We start from the raw sequence: 13,982 nt of genomic DNA on the forward strand, positions 1-13,982 counted from the left end.
CTACATATAGATTAAAAGGTTATAAATAAGTACTTTAATTATTTCAGAATTACATCGTATCCATACCAATAGATCAAGTCTCAAGTGACCTCTGCTTGATCTGTGAAATGTGAAGTCTGCCCTATAATCTATACGTAAATTGTCAATGATGCACTTAGGTTTGTCAAGTGTGTTGATCATTCACATACCATGCTGGCTGTTAACATTGTTTTGACTGTTGACTGCTGACTTGTTAAGTCTTCACCTACTTCCTAGACTTTTCTATTGGTGTTATAACTCATTACTATCATTTGCTGTTTCTAGTTGTGTCAGTTTGGTATTCAAAACGGAATAATTGTATAGACTTCGTAATAGCCGTTATTACCAATTAATAAATATTATAAATAATTAATAAGTAAATTGGGTAAAATTGATCTAATGTACTAAAAAGCAAACAACTGTGATAATATTTTATAAATTTTACCTATCTTTAAAAAAAATGACTATGGGTACAGAATATGAAAAAAAAATCGCTGAACTTGAAAAAAAAATTAAGAATTTCCCAAATTTTCCTAAACAAGGAATTTTATTTTGGTAAGTGAAAACTTCATGCCTAACATATTTTTGTCTTTAATTTTCTTTTAGTAAAATCAATCCAAAGGTCACATAAAAGTTAAATACATTATAAAGATTTAATCAAAGGTTATCAAGCAACAAGCTTGCAACATCTCATACTAAAGTATGATCTTCAGAGATCTTGCTAGATATTTAAAATATATCTCAGTTTCTTTTATATCTTCTATCTAAAAGATAATAGACATGAGACAGTTATTCTTCAGTATCTATTTCATTAAAAAATCTACCAAATATGGGTTAACCACTTAACTATAGAGGCAATTTAACATAAACCGATTATAATATTTAAAATGCTATATTGAGTTTGATTTTTTGTAACCTAAACTAACTAACCTATGTTATTACTTAGTCATTTTATTAAATTAGATCTATTTCTAATATAATAAATATATAAATTGTTTATCATCTGTACTCCGTATTTGGAAGGTGTTTCTATTGACTTATAAATTACTAAATTAATCATGAAATAACTCTTTACTGACCATATCATGCACAGCAAACACCACCTGTCCCTTCTCTTTAATGAAATACCCTCAACATATTATAATTAGTTTATATTATAAATTTTTTAGGGATATTTTCTCAGCAATATCAGATGGCGCAGCATGTAAACTTCTACAAGGACTTTTAATTGAGACAATACATTATAAATATCCTGATGTGGAAGCTGTAGTTGGCCTGGAGTCAAGAGGCTTCCTTTTTTCATTCTCAATAGCAGCAGAGATGGGAATAGGATGCCTACCAGTACGGAAAAAAGGAAAACTGCCTGGAGAAGTTATATCATATAAATATGATTTAGAGTATGGATCGGTGAGAATCTTTATATATGTGTTAGCCAATATTCATCATATTACTTTTAAGTAATACTTGCTCTCGACATAAACATACATATACACAATACATTTGCATTATTATTTTTTATATATTTTGGCAATGCTCATTTTTTACCCTTATATACAATTAATGTTGACTGTATATATATTGCCTAACAAAATAAGATATTATTTTTAATATGCAATAAATGTAAATGTTTATGTGTAATTACATGGTGTTACGCTAGTATATTCCAGATTTGTATAAACATGCAATATCAATTCTCAAGGTTAATGTCGGATCAAGTAACAATAGTCAAGGTTAACTTTATCAAGATATGGCAATATATTCATGATTGTAAAGTATAGGTACTATGATATCTTAGAAATGAATTGCCTTAATCATCAATTAATTAAATGAATCTAAAAAGTATGTGGTACTTATATAATTTCTATAAATTTTCAGGACACATTGGAGATCCAGAAAAACTCAATGAAACCTGGGCTAAAATGTGTTATTATTGACGATTTAATAGCTACAGGTGGTTCTCTGAATGCAGCTATACAGTTGTTACAAAATAGTGGAGCTGAGGTCCTTGGTTGTCTGGTAATAATTGAACTAGAATCTTTAAATGGACGTAAGAACATATCAAAAAATATACCTGTTCATTCCATGATCAAATATGACTAATTGATCTCTATGTACAAAGTAAACAAGATGTCACCTATTTAGGATTATTTTCTCACAATCATTTTGGTTAATTCAATAGATAATTTTTTTATAATCTCTATATAATGTTCTGGAAACAAATCTGTAACTGGATTAAATGTATTCTGGAATGTTTAGTAATTAATAATTTTAAATTTTTAAATTTTAGTAATTAACTAAGCTATTTAGTATAATTATGCTTGTTGTAATTTTATTGTATTCATTTATACTTCATTGTATTACTTTGTTTAAAGGTTATCTTTCATTAAAGGGCAGGCCATTAAGTTCATCTTTGATAATTATATACATTGTTGTTGATTTACTTAATCATCAGCTTAAGTATGTTAGAAAAAAATTAATTATATATATATATATCCATAAATGTATGCATATTGCATATTGTTTTAGATATTGATTCAAATGTAATTTTCTGTAATAGACCACAATGTAAATGAGAGTTTGTCAATAATTGTGGTTGAAATAAAAACACTATATTGATCTATGACCCAGTATTGAATTATAGTTATTTTTTTAAATTCAGTTTCTTGTATACTGATACTATAATAGAAAGACATAAAAATAATGGTGTTATTCTGTGTTAATAAACATTAAATCTTCTTGCACAATATATTTGAAAAATGGAAATTTTAGTATTATTTAAATAGGCAATACTAAACTTTTAATATAATAAAGAGCATTTTAAAACCATATGTTCCTATAAAGTGTCATAATGCACTTTTACTTTTACTGTAAAGCACGCCAAATATTTAGTTATATATAATGTCATACAAACTGTAATTGTTTATGGCAATAATATTCGTTGTGGCTTATAGTTTTGGCTATTAGTTTGTAGCATATTTTATTAGGATAAATAATATTTTTCTTAGTAAAGTAAATCCAATCTTACTTAAAAAAACAGTAAACAATTTTGATATTAAAATCTAACATTGTACTATAATTTATAAATAAGTACTGACTATGGCGCCTTCAACAGGCGAATGTTATATGAAATACATATTTTATATTTTTGATTCATGTATTAGGTCTATATGCATAGAGATTTACCATTTAAAAGTGGAAACAAAACAACTAATTGAAATATTTTTCGTCTAAATTTGTATTATGAATTAACGTTATTTTGTAAGTTCATTATTTCTTCTGATGAACAAGATCGCGTATTATTAGATATTTCCAGTTTATATGTGAAAGAAAAATTTATTGACGCGGAAACAAATGAAATACGTTGATAAAATACATGAGCTTCGATATATTTGAATTTATTCAATAAACATCATATCTATGCTGTGTTCAGTGCATCAATAGAGTCATATTTCAGGACCTAATACTTTATCCAATTATTAAATATGCAGAAAAGCAATATTTTTATAGGCTGTGATCATTTGCTTCATCAAAAGCATATGTGATCTTCAAACCAAAATAATGTCATAGTGAATAGATTAAGTATAAAAAATTCAACTGTCGCGACATTTAACTGCGTTGGTTAATTTAATTACAGAGAGTGCAAAGAATGATGGTTTACTTAATACGTAAAAAACAATTAGTAATATTTTTTAATTAAAAGTGTATCATTTAATAACACATATAGCGTTTCTACTGGTTTATGTGTTTTATCTTAATGAAATAGCTATAATAGTTTTAATTAGTTCTACATATATTGCATGATATTATATTATAAAACAAAAATAACTTGATTCAAATTGTGTATACATATTTGATTCGTTGTTAAGAATTATTCCACGATAAAGCATTTGTGATTATTTTTATAAATAATAAACGAAAATAACAACAACTTGTATTATTTGACCCATATTTAACATTAATAGACACTTTTAAAGTATATAGATAAATAAAATATAAAATACTGGGAAATGAGAATATTACAATTCATAAAGTTCTTAAAGGATGGTAAAAAATTACGCATTTCTTATAGAAACTCTTACTTTAAAAAAGGTTAAAGTTGGCAGACTGAGCTTGCCTTTTACCTTTAAAATATTGTACAGTGGCGCTAATTTGTATAATTCAATATACTGTTAAACAAATAAGATTATCACAGCAAACATAAAAGTACTAAAACTTATTTTTGTCGGTTTGTTCTGTTGTGTTTTCTTTCATTTCAACTATGGGCTTGAAATCTTGAACACTTTGCCAATTCCACCTCGGACCGTCATCACTCATTGGCTCTTTATCATATTTATTATTGTCAGGTATTGTGGTTGACTCAAAAATAGTAGTTGTTTCATCGCTTTCTGTTGTGCTAGTAAAAATATCTTTATTGTTCTCGTTTACTTCAATCGGTAGGTCTACAGTCATACTTTCAGCTTTTAAGGCTTCCTTAGCAGAATCATTCGTGTCTAAAATAAATTCTACTGTTTCATGATCCTGAGAGTCTTTTGATATTTTCATGCTTTCTTTATTAAAATCTTCGACGAGTACATCTGTTACACAATCTTCTGGTAGCACTGTTGAACTCGCTTCAGTGTCTTTCATTGAGTTGCGCGCTGGCCTCGCAGTTTCATCTTTTGAGACAATTGTAGGGGTGTCTTTAGACTCAGTGTTTTCCGTAGGTTTTGATTTTTGTTCTTTTAAATTTATATCCTTTTGGGCTGTAATATCTGGAACGGCATATACTTCAATCTGGAAATCATATCCTCGTAAAGCAGTTGGACTTTTGAGTTCAATGGTAACATTATTCTGTCCTTCGCCTCCTTCAACAATTTTCACATCTCCATCTTTTTCTGGCCTCAGATCTTTTACAACTACACGACTTATCACTTCATTGTCACTGGCTGTTACAGTTACGTTATTCGCCTGTCTCCAAATTGCAGGGTTGGCTTGTTTCGTTTCATCAAATATTTTCTTTCCATTTGTATTGAATCCTATAGCTAAATCATGGCATGAAGCCACTGCCACTAAGGCGAGAAATATACATTTAGTGTACATGTTCTAAGTCCAACCTGTTACTGCGTATTCAGACCAAAGCTCGCGAGTTTATATAGATATGACTTGTTTAAGGAAAATTTAAGAATGAAATCATGGCGTTATGAGTTGCCTTCGTAATAAGTATTTTTTATATGTATTAGCCGCCCTTCCTACAGGAAAATTGTCTTTAGTCGGTACATTCACGCACATAATTTAGTTGAAAACGGTATTATTTTATGTCAAATACCTATTCCGCAATTTGACATGTACGATTGGCTTCAAATAAGTTTTACGTAATAATATAAAATAATATCTCGATTTTATTCACACCTTTGGTTTTCAACGCAGATTATTCTAAGCTCAGGATAATATTTTCATATTATTATCGTTAGTTATGTAATAAGCTAATATGTTTTGAATATACAAAGAGTATAATGATGGCGAAGTAAATAAAAACTTGTCACCTTGCAAGTACTATACGTGCATCTTATCAACACGACCATCATAGACGTGTTTAGAATAAGAATAGGAAACGCTTCCGACATCGCGATACACTTTGATACAATGTCAAGGCTCCTCAGTACCAATTAATTATTAATTATTTACTGTGCTAATTACTTTTTTATAAGTTTAATATCGTATGAATCTGATTGAACTGTTGCAGATGAGCTTAAGCCGAGCACAATAATTTGCTTATTATGCTTTATTGTTATTGTTTCCAAAAGTTCGTTTTATTCGTGCTGTAATTAATAAACGGCTTTTGGAGCGTAAATTTCTTTTTTAAGCTTTATTCTCGTCATTTTATGCGGTATTATAATTTAAAAGTTGTGGTTGTTGGGTATAGCGATATCTATTAAATGTGCTGCTATGTATTTATGAATGTCAACAGAACTACTGTACTAGCCCCAGTAGTACTGGTGAGAAACCAAGAACCAAACAAGCCTGTAAGAAATATGATTGTTGAACTGATGAAGGAATGCAATTTTTAGCATAGTTTTGTATTTACACAAATTCGTCCGTTAGTGAATTACTAAATAATATACAATATAAAGAAAGTTGTATGTTCAAGTATATTTTGCAAAAAAATATTATATGTTATTTACAATAATTAGGTTTAGAACAGGGGCACTTCTCTGGAATTTTTAAACCTTTTGCGAGTTGCTTCGTAAATGGATGTACTTCGTCACTGAAGAATGGTCTGAAATGAATTCATGACAGTATATAGTTTTGTACGATAAGCAATAATACCATTTTATCTTCCGATATTTTTTACAAGTAATAATAATGTATGTGCTAAATTTTATGATAGTAATATTATTGTTTAATTTTTATTCCAGATACCTCTTGACAAGGTATAGGCATCCTACTTATAAACATAAATAACTAACGCGTTTGAATTCGGTAGCGATTTCCCTTAATTATGATACTCGCGTCAAAACAAAATTATACGCAAAAATTGCGTATAAATTCTACAAGGTTTACGAGACTTTTAGAGATTCCGATTTTTAAACAATATTATAATAATCACGATTTTCCTTCATAAAACCTTGTTCATTTAGGAAGTTCCGGTTTGATTCATATCTCGAACAATGAGATAAATGTGACAAGATTTTGTCGTTCAAGGTTTAATTAAATTAATAAAAAAATATTGCAGTCTACTATCTAACTTGTAGGATCCATAAATCTAATATTAAAACGAGGTTTAAGGTATTTAAGCTAGCAAGTTTGTAGATGAAGTAATGAAGTGTTTTTTTTATTCACGACTATGAAAATAATTCCCGAGGTATTTTTATTGTACTTAAAATTTCTTTTTTTGCAGTATTTACTCGTTACTATAGCTATAAGTATTTTCATCAATTACAGATTAGCGCTTACTGTCGTGCATATAAAAATACATAAATATTCAGTGCACCTTAACCCGTCATAACACGCCTATAGTCTATTCAAATACCCGCTTACGATTACGTCCTTAGCAGTTCCTATAAAATCAACTTAAACCAGTTTTATTCTAAATTTTGATTGCAATATTACACAGTGAAACATAAAGAAACAAACCGTCGCAGCATCTTTTCTATCTCTCTCTGGTACTCCTCAGTTGCCAACTGACACTTCTTGATTTGATCCAACTCTTCTTGACGTGCTCGTTCCTAGAATCATTGCGATTAAGTTAATAAAAGTTTTTTACGGAAAGAGAACCTTCGTGGGATTTGTCGCTGTGGCGCTCAATTTATCTTTTATGTTATGTTGACGAGACTGTTACGTCAGTATAGTTCGATAGTAATGTTGATACTTAATATGAAAAAAAAATGTGTTATTTTTGTGAATAAATTAAATAAGTATTTATTGGTTAACATAACCGGCATGTTAATTCTCTTTCCGCACTTAAGTAAAATTATAATTATAGTATTTTTTTATTGTATATATACCTACACCTAAACAGAAAGAGAAAAAAGGGGTTTACAACTTTAACTTTGACTGTGTCCCAGTCCCAAACACACAAACTGGACACAGTCAAAGTTAAAGTTTTTTAAAATCAATCTTAGCCAAGTTTATGTCGTGAAGTCTGATCCCGCGCATCGGTGCATAGTTTTGATATTATATATATATATATATATATATATATATATATATATATATATATATATGGCATTATAATGCAGAAATATGTCTGCTTCATTGGGGCGTTGACACACAATAAAATAAAAATGTAGAAATTAAATAACTTTACACTACGGAACTTTTATAGTTTTTACGCAATGTAGGAGACACGATAGAAATATTTAAGATAAATGAAAAACTGATTTTTAACCTACATACATGTCCCGGTTATCTGAGGTTGGGTAGGGTAAATAATGTCACTTGCAAACATTGCGTAAACGTTTTTAAACTCAGTCGTCCTAATTTGGATGTTATAATATTTTTTAGTACATAGTTTGACTTAAAACCAGGCCAGTGAAGTATGTTCTGTGGTTTTCAGAACTCAAGGTAAAAGTAAAAAAAAAGTCTTAGTAATATTAAAATATCGGACATAGTTCATTTAATTTTCTGGACTTAACCAACACCTACCCTTTCACCCGCTTTCAACTTGACGTTCATTTATGACAGCCTGTATACGTTATAAGATATAGTATGACAAGAAAATATAATAAATTTTCAAATCTAGACATAAAAAGTGAAATTACCTTTAACAGCTTGTTATATTCAATCTGTTCTAACAGTTGTCGTTGGTGCAATTTCCGTTTCTGGGCATCTGTAAACTGTTTATGGTCCACAAGTTTCTCAAGCTGCTCAAACAATTGTCTTTGGTATTCATCTTGCTCTTCCAGTTTCTGTTTAAGATTCTCTCTTGCTTTTTGACGATCTTTTATTTGCTCCACCATAGCTTGACGTACTTCCTATAAATATAGTTTAATATTATTTCATATTTATACATTTAAGTTTTCCTGAATATAATTGACCTGATGCGACCATTTGAATCATCGAAAGCATTATTTCCGCCGCCCATTGACACTCTTAATGCCAGTGGGCTCGTAAGTGCTTTGCCGCCCTATAAAGAATTGGTACGCTCTTTGCTTAAATAACTCTAAGTCGAATTGGTTTCGAAATACTTTAGTGGGCATCTGGTTCCACTGCCTTAAAAAAACGCTCAGTTGTGGAACGACGTCGAGGTGATAGGGGTGGATTTCGTATTCTGCCTCGACGTCTGACGATGAATCAGACGAAATTTTTTGGAAAGTGTTCAATTTGCAGGTGTAACTGCAGCTAAATGGTAAATGCGGTAGAAGATAAAGATGATGATATATCCTAATATTATGAAGAGAATTTGTAATAAATAAACTTAAAGGTATTGGACTGATCAAAAGTTAATAAATTGTGTAATAATTAGATAATATTTTATTAGTCACCTCATGAAGATAGGTAATCATAATAAGTCTATACGAAATAGTTTTAAACATGGTTTATTATATAAGGCTTAAATATAGTATTATTTTAGGAATTAATTAAACATTAAACTTTAAACTACAAACACCTCACAAAGGTTAACAGGGCAGATATTTAATGAATTATCTTTTAGTTATCACTCACCCTATTAGTTTTCTGCGCCCACGCAAGATATTCGCATCTCTTCTTGTCAATGTACTCTTGTCTCCTCTGAGCCTCTTCCGCCAAGGGACCTTCGATTATTGTCTCCAAGTCTTCGTACTGCTTCTTTATTTCCAAAAGCTTCTTGTTGCACTCATCCAACTCTTGCTACAGATACATATTTTAAGTCAATAAGGGTTACGAATAACCATTTTGTAAATACATTTTCGGATATTTTGGAAAAATGTTCAGGAATTTTCTGGTTCAATCCATCTAATGACTAATCTATACTAAGGACATTATTGAAGCGCTTTATTTTCACAAGCCATAATCTATATAGCCATGCCATGATCTATCTCCTGTATTATTTTTACCAATTTGTACGCCTATTATTTTTTAAGCAATTACGAGTACAATAACGACTTATGTATGAAGCTATTTGCAGCAGCGAGTTATAAAAAAGTATTTATTTATTATCTTACTTCCTTTCTCCTCATGAGCATTAGCTTGGCTTTTTCATCGGCTAATCCCTGGCCAGCGAGCGAGTCCCAAGTGTCAGCGATCAGTTTAGCGGCAGCGTTTTGTTTTTGAACAGTTTCTTGTCTCTCTTCTATCATCATTTTCCTCTCTCTGGCTGTCTCTTTTCTTTGTTCCGCGCGTTGATTTTCAGCTGAAACGATATTTTTTCTTCATTCCCTTGTGATAAACGAGAATTCAATTGTTCGTTCCAGTTAAATCACTAAATTTACTAATGATTTGGTTACCAGCTAATAAGTTATTTTAGTACCTTCTTGCTCCTTCTTAATATCTGCATCCCATATCGCCTTGAATCTTCTTGACTCTTCCTTCAGCATCTCTCTTTCTTTCTCTTTCTGCAGTTTTCTCTGTTCAAGCTGATAGTCCGTGTATTTTTTGCATTCATAGTCTCTTCGTACACGTTCAATGGCGTCTTGCTCCATACGCGCCGCCTATTTAAACTCATTATATAAGCGTTATACCAGAGAAAATAAATAAATTAGCCTTTCTTTGAACCATGTACTAGGTACATGTACTAAATTAATATTGAATATTGTGCTTATCCCTCGAGCGTTCTTTAAGAATAAGTAAACAAAACAAAACATTATTTAACTATAGGAGTAACTTAGCTAACAATAAAAATATTCACCAATGCATCCGACTCCTTCATCGCCACTTCATACCACATTTTATCGAATTCTTTTTCTGCCGTCTTGCGTGCTTCCTTTTCTTTCATTTGGTAGAGTTGAATCTCTTGCGTCTCTTTCGCACGCAGCTTGTAGATACAGGGCAGGACGTGTACGCATTTGGACCTAAATATTAAACATAAATATTATTACGAATAGCTCATACTAGAAATACATTAAAGTTGGATACTTTAAAATACACGTTTTTTTTTGTATTCAAACGCCTCCTTCTTTTGTTTGCATTGTGACAAGATACATACCTACCTTTAGTTAAGAATTGTACTTAAGACTTAAGCTATAAATATTACAAATTTGTCACTTTAGGCGTGGTTAAAGTTAACTAAAAAGAGTCTGGAAAAATGTCTTAACATTTTTAAATACATTGTAATGACACTAACACTCACTTCGATGATGACATACTTGGAGGTCCACCTATCTCCACAACCTAATTACATTGGAATGAATTAATATCAATATACTTACAAAGGAGTATCTTTATATTTCTCTTCGTGTTCTTTCTTTCTCTTCGCCAAGAGGTACTCAAGTCTTTTCATCTTATCCTCCCACAAAGCAACAGCGCCAGCCTGCGCTTGTTCAACGAATTTACGTATATTTTCTTCTTCCTCAACCCCATATAGCCCTATTAATCTAAATATAAAAATAAATATATTATCATTTCAATGTTAGTCACCCTCACTCTGTAATCGGCAGCTTGTGTCTGAGCGTCGTGGTCAGCAACGAAGCATCTAGAGCGGACTACCTGTTTTCACCGGTTTCTGTCCAGCGCCTCCTTTATGACACTGAACAGTTTTGAGAACGAGGAGTCCTTTACTTGATTGGTCCATCTGGTTGGTGAACGGCCACGTAATCTTTTGCCTTCTGTGTTACTAAACACGATCAGTTTCTCCCAGTCATTATCGCCTCTGCGTACTGTATAGTCAATGTTACAAGTCGCATCTATTTCGGCTGTGTAAAATTCTGACAAGAGCCTCTAGCTCATTTAAAGTAAAATCTTACCAATATTTTTAATATAAAATAAATTTAATTAATATACCTTTGCCTTTTCCTATTTAAATCTTCTTCATATGACTCCATGCATAAATCGACTCGTCGTGCTACGTTATTTATAAGAGACCTGAAAAGAAATTAAATATTATACTTTCATATGATATTTTAATATTTTCAAAAGTAATGAAATAGGTGAATAACGAATGTCAAAACCTTCTATCACAACGTATAAAGAAATCACACGTCTGTTTGTCTTTTAGTTCCTTGAGTTTGGTCTCGGCGCCCTTCCGTTGCTCTTCTTCTTCAGCCCGTAGTTTTTTGATAAATTTGACATAACGAAAGGTTGAGTTTAATACTCGAGATGTCTGTAAATAAATAAAAAGATCTTTTTTCATTGAGTACAAAGCACTCCGTCTAAGATCATTGTAAGTATATTCATATAAATACAAATGAATGTTCAATAAAAAGTAATAATGAAGCGATTATCATCATACCAAAAAATATATAATAATTATATTTTTTTAATCTACTTGTAAAGTTAAAATTCCCTTTATAAAAAAAATCATCATCCCCCTGGAGTTGTGTGACGAGGACGTTACATTGGTGAAACAAAACAACTTTAGCGAGTTTGCCACGGGGTTGCTTGCGTATTTTCTCACACAACTTTGTTATTTGCCCTGCGTTTAAAATACCCGTAATAATCTCTTTAATCATTACCACTGCTTGGCTATCCCAGAAAAAACTGTTAGTTTAAAAACGTGCCATTGGTCACGATTTTTTGTAACAAACCAAAGAGCTCTGTGAAATTCTTAATTTCGTTTGTTTCTGCACGTTATATACCATTTTGGGCATCCAGATCGCTGACACCTTTTTCATACCTATAGAATTCTTAATTTTTTCGGTTGTAATACGTTTAGACCCGCCAAGACAATGTTAGCAACTTCTTTAATCATTTGTTCAGTCGCTACCGATGTAGGGGATCCAGTGCAGGGTCGTCGTTAGTGGAAGTTTTAAATCGCTATTCAAAACACCAACGCGCAACCGAAGAATATGAAGAAGCACCAACCCCTAATGTTCCTCTTAAGTCTTAGCAGCGCTGTAGTTTTTCAAGCAGAGATATTTTAATATCATGCTAACTTTAATTTAATAAAAGAAAAGTGATTCCTTTTTTATTATTATCTCTAATGACAGGGCCTGCCCGTATTTTTTGTGCCAAGGAGAATGTTTTGAATTATCACTATTTATTAAACAAAATCCTTAGAATAAGTATAAGAATCTCGATGAAAATCTGTTGATTGATTTTTATGAATTGTGTTACTTGGCCGTCGTTATACACCGTCTAATTATTATTAATTACCAACTATTAACGTGCACAATATCAAATTATGTATTTTAATTTTAGTGTCCACCGTCAAATGTACTCAATGCGTTAGGAAAACAACAATTGTTCCTAGTTGGACTACCAACGGAACTACGGAAGCCTGATAACGTGTATGATGGCTTTAATATCTATCAAGCAGAGACAGAGATGTCCCTGCCGCATTTAAAGGGTATGAAAAAAAAATTATAACGAGTAATATCAGTGAAACCTCGTCCACTAAAGTGAGTTAGAGAGCTAGAAAGAGTCATTATAGAAGAGTGGGAACGTATTCCTCAAAACGTTATTAATAATATAGTAGACAGCATGTCCAGAAGCGAGCTGTGATTTGACAAGAGGTCAAATATTAAAGATTTTTATGAAATATGTAAACATATTTTTAAGAATCTTCCTACAAGCATGTCCATAGTTGCTTCGACTCGTTCGATTGTCTACGAATCGATTTCAAACTTCTGCCCGAAGTGGAATGGTCGAGTTGGAGTAGGGAAGGTATTATAAAACAAGTTGTGGCACCTGCGCACGGGCATTCCTTTATTTAAATTTGAAGTTATACAGTTTATGTAAAGTCAGTTAAGTCAAAGAATTATAGTGATAGATTAGCTCAAACGTTGAAGGAAAACATCGTGAGGAAACCTTGCCTTAGACCTAAAAAGTCGTCGGCGTGTGTCAGGCACAGAAGTCTGATCACCTACTTGCCTATTCGATTTACAAATGATCATGAAACAGATACAGAAATCTGAGGCCCAGACCCAAAAAGGTTGTAGCGCCACTGTTTTTTTTTAACTTTATTTAATAAAAGCATTTACCAAAAAAATCCAGAATTCACGTCACACGTATTTATTTACACGATCATAAGTATACATACTACTGTTCGACTGTCTACGCTTGCTTGACAATAACTTGTATCATGGTTATTAAACAATAACTCACATAGTAGACTTCCGGGGCGCCTCTTGGTCCCGGTCCGTCTTTAGGCGCATTTTGTTTGGGCGGTTCCATCGTTATAAATTGATCAGAAAGTTAATTCAAATTGTATATTGATATTGAATACTGAAAACCATTATTGACAAGATGTCAAAACGAGTATTTTTTTATTCTTCAAACGTAAGTAGTTTTTATAAAATAAGCTTTTCCAAGTTAACTACTAAAATTGAACCCATTAATGTTATCTTTATGGTATGAAGTAGATTCAGTACATTTCAGATTAGAATAATAAATAAAAAAGCATGTATGGA

The 13,982-nt window shown here is 31.4% G+C and overlaps 3 protein-coding genes across 3 annotated transcripts; 1 reads left to right on the plus strand and 2 right to left on the minus strand.

The window, feature by feature from the left end:
- The first annotated feature begins 195 nt into the window (after positions 1 to 195).
- Positions 196 to 3,592, plus strand: LOC123711056 (adenine phosphoribosyltransferase). The gene is made up of 3 exons (XM_045663455.1): positions 196 to 573; positions 1,188 to 1,425; positions 1,894 to 3,592. The coding sequence occupies exons 1-3, from the start codon at positions 479 to 481 to the stop codon at positions 2,116 to 2,118; spliced, it is 558 nt and encodes a 185-aa protein (XP_045519411.1). The 5' UTR covers positions 196 to 478; the 3' UTR covers positions 2,119 to 3,592.
- A 97-nt stretch (positions 3,593 to 3,689) lies between these two features.
- Positions 3,690 to 5,139, minus strand: LOC123711055. Its single transcript, XM_045663453.1, has one exon. The coding sequence runs from the start codon at positions 5,095 to 5,097 to the stop codon at positions 4,225 to 4,227; it is 873 nt and encodes a 290-aa protein (XP_045519409.1). The 5' UTR covers positions 5,098 to 5,139; the 3' UTR covers positions 3,690 to 4,224.
- A 988-nt stretch (positions 5,140 to 6,127) lies between these two features.
- On the minus strand, positions 6,128 to 13,816 carry LOC123710999 (meiosis-specific nuclear structural protein 1-like). Its single transcript, XM_045663375.1, has 11 exons — positions 13,678 to 13,816; positions 11,583 to 11,734; positions 11,416 to 11,496; positions 10,845 to 11,009; positions 10,325 to 10,487; positions 9,947 to 10,127; positions 9,642 to 9,829; positions 9,163 to 9,327; positions 8,259 to 8,471; positions 7,132 to 7,223; positions 6,128 to 6,274 (listed from the first exon to the last, which is right to left on the minus strand). Exons 1-11 carry the CDS (start codon positions 13,744 to 13,746, stop codon positions 6,172 to 6,174), a joined length of 1,572 nt encoding a protein of 523 aa, XP_045519331.1. The 5' UTR covers positions 13,747 to 13,816; the 3' UTR covers positions 6,128 to 6,171.
- Positions 13,817 to 13,982: the final 166 nt, after the last annotated feature.

The sequence above is a fragment of the Pieris brassicae genome, chromosome 6, assembly GCF_905147105.1.
Source record: "Pieris brassicae chromosome 6, ilPieBrab1.1, whole genome shotgun sequence".
Taxonomy (NCBI): domain Eukaryota; kingdom Metazoa; phylum Arthropoda; class Insecta; order Lepidoptera; family Pieridae; genus Pieris; species Pieris brassicae.

Coding starts and splice junctions, on each gene's coding strand:
- LOC123711055 (XM_045663453.1), bottom strand. CDS start 5,097: ATGTACACTAAATGTATATTTCTCGCCTTAGTGGCAGTGGCTTCATGC.
- LOC123710999 (XM_045663375.1), bottom strand. CDS start 13,746: ATGGAACCGCCCAAACAAAATGCGCCTAAAGACGGACCGGGACCAAGA. Junction 11,735..13,677: donor GCGCCCCGGAAGTCTACTAT/GTGAGTTATTGT, acceptor ATTTATTTACAG/ACATCTCGAGTATTAAACTC. Junction 7,224..8,258: donor AATATAACAAGCTGTTAAAG/GTAATTTCACTT, acceptor CAATGATTCTAG/GAACGAGCACGTCAAGAAGA.
- LOC123711056 (XM_045663455.1), top strand. CDS start 479: ATGACTATGGGTACAGAATATGAAAAAAAAATCGCTGAACTTGAAAAA. Junction 574..1,187: donor AAACAAGGAATTTTATTTTG/GTAAGTGAAAAC, acceptor TAAATTTTTTAG/GGATATTTTCTCAGCAATAT. Junction 1,426..1,893: donor ATGATTTAGAGTATGGATCG/GTGAGAATCTTT, acceptor ATAAATTTTCAG/GACACATTGGAGATCCAGAA.